Source organism: Triticum aestivum, chromosome 2A (genome assembly GCF_018294505.1).
Source record: "Triticum aestivum cultivar Chinese Spring chromosome 2A, IWGSC CS RefSeq v2.1, whole genome shotgun sequence".
Lineage (NCBI taxonomy): Eukaryota > Viridiplantae > Streptophyta > Magnoliopsida > Poales > Poaceae > Triticum > Triticum aestivum.
The window spans coordinates 441,198,128-441,212,642 of record NC_057797.1 but is presented as its reverse complement, the minus strand read 5'-3'; the positions used below and the strand labels follow the sequence as shown (position 1 = coordinate 441,212,642).

General features: G+C 44.2%; 1 protein-coding gene across 1 annotated transcript; it reads right to left on the bottom strand.

Annotated features, from left to right (window-relative positions):
• Window positions 1-2,817: 2,817 nt before the first annotated feature.
• On the bottom strand, window positions 2,818-3,923 carry LOC123185386 (fasciclin-like arabinogalactan protein 14). Its single transcript, XM_044597270.1, has one exon. It carries the CDS (start codon window positions 3,859-3,861, stop codon window positions 3,076-3,078), a length of 786 nt encoding a protein of 261 aa, XP_044453205.1. The 5' UTR covers window positions 3,862-3,923; the 3' UTR covers window positions 2,818-3,075.
• Window positions 3,924-14,515: the final 10,592 nt, after the last annotated feature.

The window sequence follows — 14,515 nt, the reverse complement described above, 5'->3', positions numbered from 1 at the left end:
TCGGGGACGAATGGAGGAGACGAGGGAAGGCGATGAAGGAGCTCGCTAAACTTGGCGTTCCTCTGATCCGTGAAGAAGACGAAGCAGAGGAAGAAGGGCACGTCGTGGAAGAATACGATCGGGTCTTGGGGAGCCGCTTGGAGATGTTTCGGGAGTCGCGGTACTTGCCACGGGGGAAGACGACGACCGGGCGATGCTGGCTACGCCGGACTCGAGCTCAGCTCGGCTGGTCATGGCGATAGCGACGACAGGGGCGTGGGAAGCTTACCTCGGCGGCGGGAGGAGGCATAAGAGGGGAAAACGGAGCGAGGAGGAAACCCTAGGGTTGGGGCAGGATTATATAGGAGGAAGGGAGCGATTGAGGCCGTCAAATCGACCGGACTGCTGACGTGGAGGCTCTGGATGTCCTGCCGTACAGGGAGAAGACGATGAACAGAGGAGCGGTGCTGGTGGGCTGGATTCGAAGTGGTAAGTGAGGTGGCTTGCTGTAGGTGGGCTGGGGAGATGGGTTGTTGCTACTGGAGCTAGGCTCTCTCTCTTGCTACATTTCTTTTCCTTCCTTTTTCTTCAGACAGAAATCTTAGAAGAAAAGAAAGGCAAGGGAAGATACAGAATTTGGCAGGGGTGAAGATATTAATGGAGTCCTGAAAAATATGCACAATTTGAATAAACTGGTTTGGACATTTTTAAGGATATAAAAGTAATTCAAGTTTGAATTAAATTAAAACTTGAGCCATTTTTGAACCCAACCAAAACAAGTTCAAAGGAGCTGAATTTTTGGCAGAGAGGTTGAAGGCATGGTTGAGAATTTATAGGAAAAGAATGAACATTAAATTGGTGCAGGAAATAGAATACCACAATTTAAATGGATTAACGAAGAAGGAGAAGAAGATGATCAAGCAAGGTTGTGGGTGTAGAAGAAGATGAAGTTGAGAAAGAGACAACGCAGGGGTTGATAACACACTCAAGCACACAACCAAAACCACCAACAGTATGCCTATGCATTATGATCCATGATAAGACTGGCAATGCAATAATAACAATGATGCACATGAAGCAAGAAGCAAAATATGACAAAGACACTCATCATGATCATGGCAACAAACACAATAACAACTAAAATAAAGAAATGCATCTGGAGCATCGGTCTCGGGGCGTTACATAAACTTAACCTAAACTAAATCTAAACCTAAAAAACAGAAACTAAACCTAAACTAAACCAAATATAAACTAAGCCTAAATTAAACTAAACCTAATTAAACTAAATCTAAAAAGAGAAAAAAGAAGAAGAAGAGGGATATCTCACCTTCAGGCGCGGCAGGGGGTGCCTGGGATGGAGGAGGGGGCGCCGGAGCGGCGGGGCGGCCGCGGGGGTGGAGGAGTGGGGCGCCGGAGCGGGGCGGCCACGTGGGTCAAGGAGAGGGGCGCCGGGGCGGCGAGGCCGGGCGCCAGGGCGGCCGGGCTGGGGCGGTGCGGCGCGGCGGGGCGGCTGGGCTGGGGCGATGGGGCGGGCGGAGTGGCGAGGTGGGGCGGCGGGGGCGGCTCGGGCACGGGGGCGGCTCGGGCACAGGGGCGGCGACGCGAGTGTGATGAGGGGTGGGAGAAAGAGGGGAGAGAGAGGGACGTGGGGCTGGCCGCTTTTTAGTTTATGCACAGCTCTTTGTCGTCTAAGCCTAGCTAACGGACCTTAGTTGACCACTTTCTTTGTCGTCTGCTAGCGGACGGCAAAGATTCTTTGATGTCCGCTAGCAGACGGCAAAGAAAGTGACCGTTAGGTGGCCCTCGCTAGTGCGCCACCCTCCCTCTTTGCCGTCTGCTAGCTGACGGCAGAGCTTCTATGCCGTCAGCTAGCAGACGACAATGAGGTAGCTGACGGCAAACATTATCTTTGTCGTCAGCTTCTTCTTTGCCGTCAATTTTCTTTAACCTGATGGCAAAGACCTTCTTTGCCATCAGCTAGCGGACGCCAAAGAGTCGGCTGACGGCAAAGATCCTGATTCCGGTAATGCTTCCATGATGGTGTCTAGATTGGATATCGTGGTTCTGAAACTTGCGGCGGCTGAAATTGTGTTTCGTCGACTCCCCTAGGGTTTCTGGGCATGCCCAGGTGGGTTGTGCTCCCCTCGGGGCACCCCTCTAGTACTTCTTTGGCCCATCTTTTGTCTTCTGGTTCAGAAAAATCTCCAAAAAGTTTCGCCGCGTTTGGACTCCATTTGGTATTGATTTTCTGCGAAGTAAAAAACAACAAGTGGCACTGGGCCCTATGTCGATAGATTAGTCCCAAAAAATGATATAAAGTTGCTATAAAATGATTGTAAAACATCCAAAAATGATAAGACGTCTGCCGTCTTCTGCTGGCTATGGGTCAGCGTCCGCTACCTACTCTGCCATGGCCTCCCTCATCACTGCTAGCCTCCTCCTTGCCTCTCTACACACCAGCACCAGCTAGCCCGCCCTGTTTCTGCGTCCTCGTGTGTGCTCGTTGCTCCTTAATATTGCAAAGAACATGCAATCTTATTTAACTTGGCGAGAAATCATTCAATGGAGCAATGTGGTACTTTTCTAGGCTACCTTGATTAGTAGTACATTCGATTCTCATTTAATTTTTACCACGGACGCAAGCCCAGCTAGGCCCATCTGAGCGACATCCAACATAGCGTACGAAGAAACGGACGAGTAAAAGCAAATCTGGAGTGCGGGTTAATTGTCCAAAACGACAAGGTCTTTAAAAAAAGACGGTGAACGGGCACAAACAATAGCTTTTTTTATTATTAGATAAAGATAAAGATTATGAAAAAATATATGAAGGTATAGATATAGAATAGATCAGGCGTTTTCTTGGGTCCTTCGAAAGAAAAAGTCAATGTCAGTAGGGATGGGTACAAAAAAAACTTGGTTGACCGAGAAAAAAAAGGAAAACAAAATGTCGTTTAATTTACATCAAGGGCATCCATCGAATGAATTATAACAAGCCAACATACACAAGTACTTCTTACACAACTAGACGTGTAAATCCCCGCAAAAAAAAAACTAGACGTGTAAAGCTAAATATCGGCCGTTGCTGTGCGTAGAATTTTAAACCATCAATATCACAAGCCCCACGAGCCAAACACGTGTGCGGACCACCACTGTGTTCCCCGCCGAAGTGTGCGCGCCTGCGGCCGTGTCAGCGCTATGCACTGGTGGCGATGATGCAGGAGCGTCATCGTCTAGTGCACTGGCCTCGTCGGGCGATTCAAGCGTCTCAGCCTCGGTAATGGTCGGGACACTCGCGTTGGACGATGAACCGTAGGCTGGACCGGGTGCCGCGGAGCTCCCCTTGCCCGACGAGCTGATGCTTGGTGGAATGATTGCTGCGCTGACCTGCATGACGGATAGATTGTATGGTCGGCACGCAACGACCTTCACCAGCTGCGAGCTGAGCGGTGCGCCGGGCTCGGCTGAGCCAAACACCATCTGGTCGTCCGCGCTATGGGTGTAGTTGACGAACCCCATGCTGTCGGTGGCGGCGCCGGTAGTCTGGAAGAGCGAGGTAAGGAGCGCCGTCCCCTTCTCGATGTTTTCAAGTTTCATGGGATCGTAGTAGTCGAGGATGACGTGCACGGCGAGCACCTTCTTCTGCGTGTCTGTGGGCAGCGACGTGATGCCGCTGGCAGCGGAGTTGTCGACCACGAGAACGGTGATGGTCTGCCGCTTGTTGATTTCCTCAGCGAGATTCGTCTTCGACAGAAGGCCGTTGAAGGTCAAGAACTCCGGGGATTTGTTGAGGACCTCGGTAATGTTGAACTTTGTCGTGGTGGCCGCGGCCGACGACACAAGGGTGAGAAGGAGTGCGGCGGTGGTGGCCCTCAGACATGCCATGGTTGCTGAGGTACGCACGTACAGGCTTGGGGCAAGGCCGTCCGGTAGTGATGATGGGTGGAGAGGAGAAGAAATAGCGAAGGGTGGTGACAATTTTGGATGCCAACTTTGGGGGTGTGCATGCACTGGTGACTTGAGATTTTGTAGGAAGTTGTAACCAGTTACATGATTGGTTACGGAGAGGATTACTTATGGGCACGTTCGAACATGAGGTATTAGAAATTGTTACCACGGGTAGGCGGTATCCTTATCACTCGTTTTCATAAACCGAGGAGTGCAAATAGCTAAGTTGTCAATGATCAGTTTTAAGAAAATTATAATGGGCGAACGTCAGATCTTTTATAAACCGAGGCGTGCATGTGCACTAGTGACTTGAGATTTTGGAGGAAGTTGTAACCACTTACATGACTGGTTACGGAAAAAATTACATGAGCACGTTTGAACATGGGGTATTAGACATTTTAAATAAAAAATCCAGTGATTCAAAAAATGTTCGTGATATTTGAAAAAGTGTTTATATAATGAAAAAAGTTCTTAGGTTGAAAAATATGTTTTTCTTTAAAAATGCACATGACATTTTAAAGAAATATTCATGTGTTTCCAAGAAATGTCCACTAAATTAATTTTTGTGTAGTTTAATAAAATGTTAACCGGAAAGTCAATTTGGTTCCCGGGAGCACATGCTCCTAGGGCCAAAAGAAAATTTTAAAATGAAAAAAAAATCAAGACAAAAAGATTGTGTGTACCTAGTCACATCCAAATGCTACCCGCAAATTTTGAGGCAAAAAGATAAAACACTCTGGCTTGTGCAAAAGAAAAAACAAATAGAACACCAAAAGTTATCCCAATATGTCACCCCAATTTTGTTTATTTTTGCCGACGAAACACCGCCGCTCCGTTTCGCATGAAAATTGACATGCATGTTTGCGGCACTAATACAGTCATCTACGAAAAAAATCAGAATTTTTCAAAAACATTAAGTTTTTTGCGTTACTGTTCACCTGAGAGCATATGCTCCCGGGAGCCAAGACGTCAGCCCCCAATGTCAACCATCATTAAAAAAATATGCAACGTGTATTTGGAAAATGTGTGTATTCAACAAAGTGATCAAAACATGTATTTTAAAAAGTGTACATCATGAAAAATGTCAAAAGTGTATCAATAATATATTTCATGTGTGCGCTAAAATGTCCATTGTGTACTGAGAAAAGATAGACTGCACAAAAAACCCGATTAAAATTGAAAAAGAAACAAGAAAAGAAACAAAGAAAAGAGAAGAATACGAAAAACCCAAAAGTATAACAAAGAAAAACCAAAGAAAACAAGAGGTAAAAGATAGAAAAGAAAAAAAAGGAAGAAAACTGGAGCAGTTCGAGGGAACATAGAACGACATACTAGCAGCTGCACTAATGGGCCAGCCTGGTCCGTTCGCCCGTTGACGATTCCCAATAAGGAATCTGTAGGAGCGAGGCATAGCCGGAATTTCCTATATGACGCTCTCTGCATCAAACTGTCGAGCGAACGCACTTACCAGCAACCCAAGCGAGCGATTTGGGCCGGCCCATCACGTAAATCTTTCAGGTCCCGGCGGTTTTGGGAACCTTCTGAGGGTTCCCAGCCGGTTATTTCTGGTTTTGGGAACCTTCTAGAAGGTTCCTGAACCGTTTTTTATTTTTATTTCTGTTTCTTTTTCTTTTTCTCTTTCTTTTTTTGTTTTTTGTTTATTATTTTCGTTTTTACAAAATTTTCTCTGTTTCAAAAATGCTCATATTTTCAAAAAATGTTTGATTTTCAAAATTTTGGTTCGTGTTTTCAAATTTTGTTCTGGAGTTTCAGAAAACTGTTTGTGTTTTCAATTTTTTGTCGGTTGTTTCAAAAAATGTTTACGATTTTAAAAAAATTAACATATTAAAAAATTGTTCACTTTAAAAAAAATTGTTCACGTTTTGAAATTTTGTTCGGGAGTTTCAAAAAATGTTCGGTTTTTCAAATTTTGTTAGGAATTTCAAAAAATGTTCATATTTTCAAATTTTGTTTGTAGATCGAAAAAATGTTCGTGCTTTTGAATTTTGTTCGGAGTTTCCAAAAATATTCCTGTTTTAAATATTTTTGTTCACAAATTTCAAAAAATGTTCAGGCGGTTCAAAACATGTTCCTGTTTTAAATAAATTGTTTGCAAATTTCAAAAAATGTGCACAGTTTCATTTTTGAGTTTCGAAATTGTTCAGTTTCAAATTTTTGTTCATAAATTTCATAAAATGTTCGGGTGGTTCAGAACATGTTCCTGTTTTTAAAAATTGTTCGCAAATTTAAAAAATGTGCACATTTTCATTTCTTTCAGAAGTTTCAAAATTGTTCTGTTTCAATATTTTGTTCATAATTTTCAAAAAATGTTCGGGCAGTTGAAAACATATTCCCGTTTTCCAAAATTGTTCGCAAATTTAAAAAATGTGCATGTTTTCATTTTTTGGGAGTTTTGAAATCATTCAATTTCAAAATTTTGTTTACCAATTTTAAAAAATGTTCTTGTTTTCACATTTTTCAAAATATGTTCGTGTTTTCAAATTTTGTCTTGGAATTTCAAAAAATGTTCCCATTTTAAAAAATGTTCCTGATTTTCGAAAATACTTCACTTTTAAAATATTATTTTGTTCGTGTTTCGTTTTCAAATCAGAATTACAAAACATCTTCACTTTTCGAAAAAAATACGGCATTTGAAAACTGCTCACAATTTTCGATGGTTTTAAAATGTTCTCCAAATATCAACGCTGCTGTCTGTTCTTATATATATATATATATATATATATATATATATATATATATATATATATATAGAAAGTCTATTAAACACCCTGGGTGATGAATAAATTATTCTTCACCCTAGCCGATCGACCGAGTCGGGAGTTGGGCTCAACCAAACCAACACGCCATCCTGCCACTGTAAAATTATACTCGTATGGAAGTAAATTTACTTTGGCACTAGGAGCTAGCCCACTTCCTCGTCCTATTCTAAAAGGTACGAGCGGTTTCAGTCTCGACTCTCGAGCCGCGAGCGGCTTGTTGTTTCGATGGTATGGTTCTCGGCGGCAAGTCTTGGACGGCGCTGGCCGATACTGCTTGGTTCCGGTGGCCCACCTCCCGCTCTAGTCTAATCAAGCGATGCGGCTGCTGGTGGGATCAACGCTGTGGTGGCCGGGCAGGCGGGGGAGGCGCGATGCTCGACGGCTGGCCTGGATGTCCAGTTGCCCTCGTGTCGTGTGTTGGCTGCGGCGGCTCTGCGGCGGGTTAGGTGCAGTGGCGTGAGAGAAGGAACTAAGTTCAACATTTTTTAGGATTGTTTCTCGATTTTCTGTCCAATCTATTTTTTCGCGTGTCTGCCCGCAGTTGCAGCAGTTCAGGAAGAATCGAAGAAGAAGGGTCCTGGAAACTAGGCAGGAACCAACGCGGATGAGGGGGCGTCAAAAGCAGGTGCCAACTGGGAGAGGTCATGCGTTTGTGCCTCCTCCAGTCCTCCTACGGGTAGGGAGGTCTAACGCAACTTCTCCCAAAGCGGGTTTTCCTAAATTGGTACACGGGTGTTTGATTTCTGTCGAATCTGTAATCTGGTTAGATCATGAGACTGAATGTCCTACCCTAGTAACCCTACAGAATATGCTTGCTTGTGTTTGCATTGGTGCATGTACACTCTGTAATTGTTTTTATCTTAGGAAGACTCTAATTCTTGTTAGTTTTGTATCTCGAAGGTAGTTTGGTCCATTATATTGGTCGGATGTATGTTTAGATCAGGATAGGAAGTTTCGGTCTACTGTTTGTTCTAGTCCATGCGAGGTAGAGCAGTGTTTCTGTAAAAAGTTCTATACTCTGCGATGTGTAGACGCATTGGCTGCTATGGAATGGCTAAATTCTTGTCAGGTAGAAGTAATAATTTGCAGAAAAGTTTTAGTTTGTTGTTTAATGTGTTCAAATTTAATGTTTTCTCAATCCACCATGAAGATTTGCATGTTTGTTTCAGTCTCCTTATGGGACATCATTTAACAGTTTAAATGCTTCTAAATTTTATCAGTATTCATTTGAATGGGGCTGGACCACTTGAGGTTAGTCTCGTTGATTTAATTCTAATGCGCTCTATTTTTTAGACTGCAGTGGGTAGTCATGGATTTGTAGCAGGCCGAGCAATCATCAACCATTGTCGTTGGTCGTCGCCACCAGGTTATGTTGGCTGTTGACATGCTTCTTCATGTAACCTGCATCTCTTCCCACCACGATGGTCGTCAACTAGGTCTTCGCGGCTAATGCTCTTGAGTATCGCCCTCTCTCCATCAATTTACATCTGTATGTGTTGATTCATTCGCCCATGGAAAGTATCTACTCGAATCTGGTTAGATTTAAAAAATAGTAATCCGGATTTAAATAGATTAACGTCCCTACATGCAGAGGTGAAGCACTATGGTTTCGATTTTGACCCCATCCACTAATTTAGATAGTTTAGCCCAACGAGTGCCATCTTCTTCGTTTGATTGAACCTTTGTGAGTACAGCAAATATGTAAACCACGTGTTGGTCTCTCCCCTTAAAAATGAAACTGAGATTTTTGTACTATAGTTAATAGAAGGATACTGCTTGGTTTAGTATTTTCTACAATATTCTATTATGATACTGATCATTACATGCAAGGTAAACTGGGTTCCATCTTAATATTGGAAACCTTTTTTTGCCAACAAGAATGGCATCACTTTATTAGGGAATACACATACATTTAATCATTTCCCACTAAACCATGTGTGTCTGTTCTAAAACTCCATGCATGGACAGTCTGGAAGATAAGAATAATTCTCTCTCGGAATTGCATATGAATGTCAGCATATTATTTTTTTGAATACAATATTTTCTATAACCAGTACTTCATTGATGCTTCCTATCTTTGTTTGAAATATAACCAATAAATATGAATTTCCACTGGAATGATGTCATGATCGGTTTTATTTACACTGCATAGCTCATCTTTAGGTACCCTGACAAGTGATTTTTTTTAGAAAAGGAGGATGACCCCCGGCGTCTGCATCTGGGAGATGCATACAGCCACTTTATTAATTATTCTCGAGGACCTTACAAAGTGTTACAACAATAAGCCTGAATCCACCATCTAGGCAACATATGCCGCTACTCCTATCCATATGATGAAGGGGTGCTAGCTGGGCCACTACCCAGACCACTCACCTAATCCTAACATCGAAAGCCGGAATCTCCAGCCTAGCCACATACCGGGTCTGGGGCATAAACCGGTCTGACGCACTCACAGGTGTCGTCTCCACCATCTTCCACTGGTCCATCTCCAAGCAGATTGAGGTGCCAGCCTTGGCAGGCTCCTCTGCCACCAACACCACCATGACGCCAAATGACGACCACCACCTACGCTAGAACATCTCCAAGAAAACAAGAAAACAAGAAAAGACCAAAAGATACAAGGGGCACTCTGAACTTACAACACATCGGAGAGCTAGCTACAAGAGGTACTACGAAAGGGCACTACTAGCATAAACCGATGACCGCAACCCTCAGGCGCCAAAGACACAGGAGGAATGCCGCTGGGACAAACACCAAGCCGGCCACACCATCACGTGCCAAGAACGTCTGAAGGCTGCAGGAAAGCCGCCGAGAAACAACAGAGAGGCGGACAACGGGACAGCAAGAGGCACTGCACCTGCTGCCGGCCAAAAACCCCACCTTCAGCAACCCTACGCCCGAAACCACACTCCCCAGACAACGCCTCCATGGAGGGAACGACACACACGGCGCCGCCGCTGCCCAATCCTGCCGGATTTTGGGTTTTCACCAGGGAGAGGGAACAGAGGTGGGGAGAAGGAGACCACGGCATCGCCTCCAAGAAAGAAACGTCGCCCAAGGCCGACGTCGATGCCGGGCCGAACCAGCTGGCCAGGGGTTTCCCCCGGTCCCGATCTGCAACACCAGCCCCAAACTCCACCGGATCCAGCGACCAGCCGCGGGAAACCAAGCGCAGAGGGGGAGGGAGCGAATTGGGGGCGGCGAACCTCCAGATCTGGCGAGGAAGAGGAGGCCTCCACGCTGTAGCCACCGGCCGCCGACGCCCCACCGCCCCCGCAGTCGAGGACGCCGGCCAGAGCCCTCCGCGAGCGCCGTTCAGGGAAAGAACGGCGACGCCACGCCGGCAGGGGCCGCCGCCCCTGGGATCCAGATCCTCCATTGCATGAGCGACGAGGGCCTCGCCGCCACCGTCACTGGCGGCCGCGCGGGCTTGCCCGACGACTACCTCAGGTGGCGACGAGGAGGGAGAGGAGGGGTGGGGGAGGCGGCGCTCGGGAACCCTAGCCGCCGCCCGAGTCGCCCGGTCAGGTGACGCGGGGGCCGAATCTTAACAGTACTCCCCAATCCCCATGTTAAAGAAGTGATTCGTATCATTGTTTTTATATGAATGTTTCTGTAACACTTAATCTTTTTGTTTTTTTTACTGGAGGTTGTGATGGGTTGCATTAAGACAACAGTAAGATTGTTGAACCAAAGCTTTGTTGTGGAAGTTCTACTCGATAATTTTTGTATTGCATACACAGGCTAATTAGTGCAGGGCTAAAGATCTCTTCTACATCTTCCATGGGTTGAATATAACCAATCATTTTTCTTATTTCACTAGAGAAGTTCGGACCTGTAAGAAAACAGATGTAAATTACAAAGCTGATCCTATGTACTCTACAAAATATAAGTTAGTACAAAGTTGAGACACTTACTTGGGGACGGACGGAGTATATATTTGTACACCCGTTCTTTATTGTGCCTAGTCGTTGTAACGTAATTTCTTATGACTGCCCGAGCGCTTCATTTTATTAGCGTTTTCCAACACATCATCGGCAAGTTGTCGCTCAAAATTTTGTATGTTTTGTTTCTTATAATTACTTCGCTGCTTTGATCTATTTCATACAGTTCAACTTGTGTTTTTGATGGTTTGGATGATGGTATTGTCCGTTGAATCTATCATATTATGGTAACTGGGAGAATGTGGCCCAACCATTCATTTTGTTTAAGGTAAACTCTGCCATGTTGCGTTATTGACAACCAGTCTACCAGGAGATGATAGAAGGCTAGTGGTGTAATTCTGACGTGCAAACCCTCAGAATTACCAAACAACAATCTCGCAAAATAATAATAATTGCCAAACAGTATTAAGAGCTTATATGTAACAGTCAAAAAGTAGCAATGGATCATATTATGAACACATGACCATACAGGCCTACACTACACTTGTTCAACCAGTGACGCCAAAAAATGGAATGTCTTGAGTATAAATGTGATGCATGAATGAATCAGCAAAGCCAACCACATAATCACAAGAAGACATGTCATTCATGGGCCAACAGATTTCGCAAAGAAACACATATGCATGTGATTAAACAAATACTAGTACTCCATCAAGTAACCATCAAACAGCAGAAAATGCAGGAAGAGCACGCCATAGTGCAGTACTAGAAACTTGCACACTTGAACTATAATGCATCGGTAAAGAACAGGCTCGGACTATTTCACATTTCCTCTAGCCACCCCTTAATGGTCACTGTTTATATAGCCATTTCAGAAATTGATACTTAAAAAGAGAACACACATCCACATGTGATTTCCACATGGAGCGTTATGAGTAAGTTTAGCGAAAATAGAGGGGAGAAGATATATGAACCAACCACAAAGACAAAGGTTATCACACGGCGACCTTCTTGCGTGGGACGGTTGCTCCCGTGGAGGTGCCTCCACTTAGGAACGAGCGGTCTCACCGTCGGCAACGACTACTCGCCGGACAGGCCGCAGCTGCCAAGACGCATCCCTGCCTCATATGGCAGCAGCAGTCCTCCTGAAGTTGACCACGCGGCAGAGTCGATCCCTGGTGAAGTAAGTTTATGGCATGGCAGCAGTCCCTCTCCTATAGATGACCACGTGACTGGATCCCTGGTGAAGTAATTTATGGCATGCTATCCATTTTTTACGTTGCATGTAGTAGGTGTGCCAGAGCTTTAGCTTGTTCCGTCAATTTACAGCAGGAATTTACGTTTCATGTCTTGTGCGGGATGCATGCGCGTGGGCTGGTTCCCTCGTAGTAAATTTACAGCACAAGTCATCTCGGCTGTAGCATTTGGGTTGAATGCGGTGAGGAATAATTCCTCACCCAGGATAACGAATAGCGCGACCCTATATATATATATATATATATATATATATATATATATATATATATATATATATATATGCACCTTTGTGTGCACTTCATGGTGTGTAGTGTAGTGGCTAATGGCTCGCGGTCTTAGTGTGTGTGTTGGAGGGATCCATTCCTGGTACTCGTTGTTTTACTTTCAGCTTTTTTGTCGCGCGGGAAAGGAAGCTAAACATAGAGCGGGTTGGTGGGCCAGCCCAGTCGTGCGTCAACCCTGTGCGAATGCCCGACTAATCGATGCAAAATGCGTCGCATAGGACCTCCCGACATAGCCCTCGCACCTGGGTGCAACCATACACCCTCCAAACAGAATGGGCCTAGCCAAGTCTGCCTCCTCTCTTCTCTATTTTTCCCTCCATCCGAATGGGCGAAGCCCATCATCTCCCCCCCTTGTCTCTTGCAATTTGGGCCTAACCTAACTGGGTCACTCCATTTCATCACACTTACACTCTCCTAAAAATGCATCACACTTAGACGCACATGTACAGAAAGGGAACTTGTTCTCAAAAGAAAAAGAAGTACAAAAAGGAAACGCGTCAGCCAGGGATCTTCCCCTCCTTTAACTCCTTTTAATTTTCATCATTTCCAAATTTGAAGCAGTGCCGACGTGCGCCCTGATCTCCTCTATGATATTCCTAGTTTCCTTTCCCTCTCCCTTGCGCATTCTCTAAAGAATTCTCCCCAAAAAATGATGCTCCATGGACGTCGGTAATCAATCCAGGTGACCTAGACCATTTCGTCCGAGCCCTTGCGGCAAAATTTTCTCCTCCATGCCGCTACTCCGTTCAGGGAAGAAAAATTTCGTCCCGTCGACCACACACGAATTATTTTACATCTCCTTTGCATCCATTCACCAAGTGCATCGCATCGATTCGTCAAGCTCACTGAGTACCTCTCCAATTAATTTTGGAGGCTTGTGCCTTCAAATGTTTCTCATCTATCTGACATCATGATTTGGCCAACTTTTTGTGTTGGCCATGCCGATGTACGAACGGATGCCATCCGATGGCATCGACATGTCCAGTAGTTTCCGTTCCCTAGATGACTTCATACACAATGTACCAAATGCACCATATGACTGTAGTAAACCTTTTGATGGAGTTAGATTGCTTGTTTGGTCAATCATGATTTGGTATAGATTTAGTATTGTAGTTTTTGGCAAAGATCCAAGGGGATTTGTAGATCGGTGAAATTTTGGTTAATATGTTATGTATCATTTGCTCATCTCATGCCTAGGAGTCAACTTGAATTATATCATAAATTCTAGGAGTTACATGTGATTTACTAGATTTGTTCTAATGTCTATTTTAATTCTTAACAATAGTTTTACATGTTGTTTCATGTAGATAATTGTTGTTGCACTATGTAGTTGTACGATATGCCTCTGTACAAGTATTTATGAATTATTCCCATGCATAGATTTATGGGATTTTATTCTAAGCTTTGCTTGCTTATTTAATTATGAAACACTTCATGTTTGATTATTTTCATTTTTAGTAGTGTGCATATATCTTAGTTATGGTCTCTAGAATCATTCTCAAATATGTTGCATGTGTGCTCTATATATTAAAGTCATGTTATTCTCTAGGTTGTTGTTTATCCAAACCCTGTGTGTTATCTAGTTTTCTTCACACTATTTTTCATGAACATGATACATTATACTGTATAGCCTATGTAGTTTAGTGATGTTTTAGATATTAAACTAAGCACTAGATTGAGCCATATTTGTTGCATGTATTGCATTTCTTAGCTAGTTGTCTGTTGGCCTGCAAGACACACATGATGGTGTAGCACTTTCGTGGAAGTATCTCAAAGCTTCGTGGGAGCATGAGAAGACCCACGAGGGGGTGACAAGGCAACCCGGTGTGCCCTGGGGGAGGGGTGGCTGTGTGTTGTTGACTTATGGGCCCCTCGTAACTCCTTTTGGCATGAAATCAACGTTGAAAATTCTTATAAATAGAAAATGCCCAGAAATCAACCTAGAACTTCAACTCCGCCACCACAATCCTATGTTCCGAAGAGATCCCATCTGGAGGCCTTTTCCGGCAACCTGTCGGAGGGGGGACTTATCATTGAAGGCCATCTTTATCATCCCAACAGTCTCCATGATGAGGAGAGAGTAGTTAACCCTCGGGTCTAAGGGTATGTACCAGTAGCTATGTGGTTGATCTCTCTCTCCCTCTCTCGTGTTCTTGATCCAGCATGATCTTGATGTAACCATGGGCTTAGTTAATATAGTTGGATCATATAGGTATCTTCCCTCTTTATTCTTGTTATGACGAATTTAGTCTTGCTCTTTGAGGTTTCAATATGTTGGACTGAATATTGGATTTGAGATCACTTGATGCATGTCTTGCATTTGGATACTCTGGTGACAATAGGGTATTCTATTGAGTCACTTGATATATGTTATGGTAATCAACTT

Coding starts and splice junctions, on each gene's coding strand:
- LOC123185386 (XM_044597270.1), bottom strand. CDS start 3,861: ATGGCATGTCTGAGGGCCACCACCGCCGCACTCCTTCTCACCCTTGTG.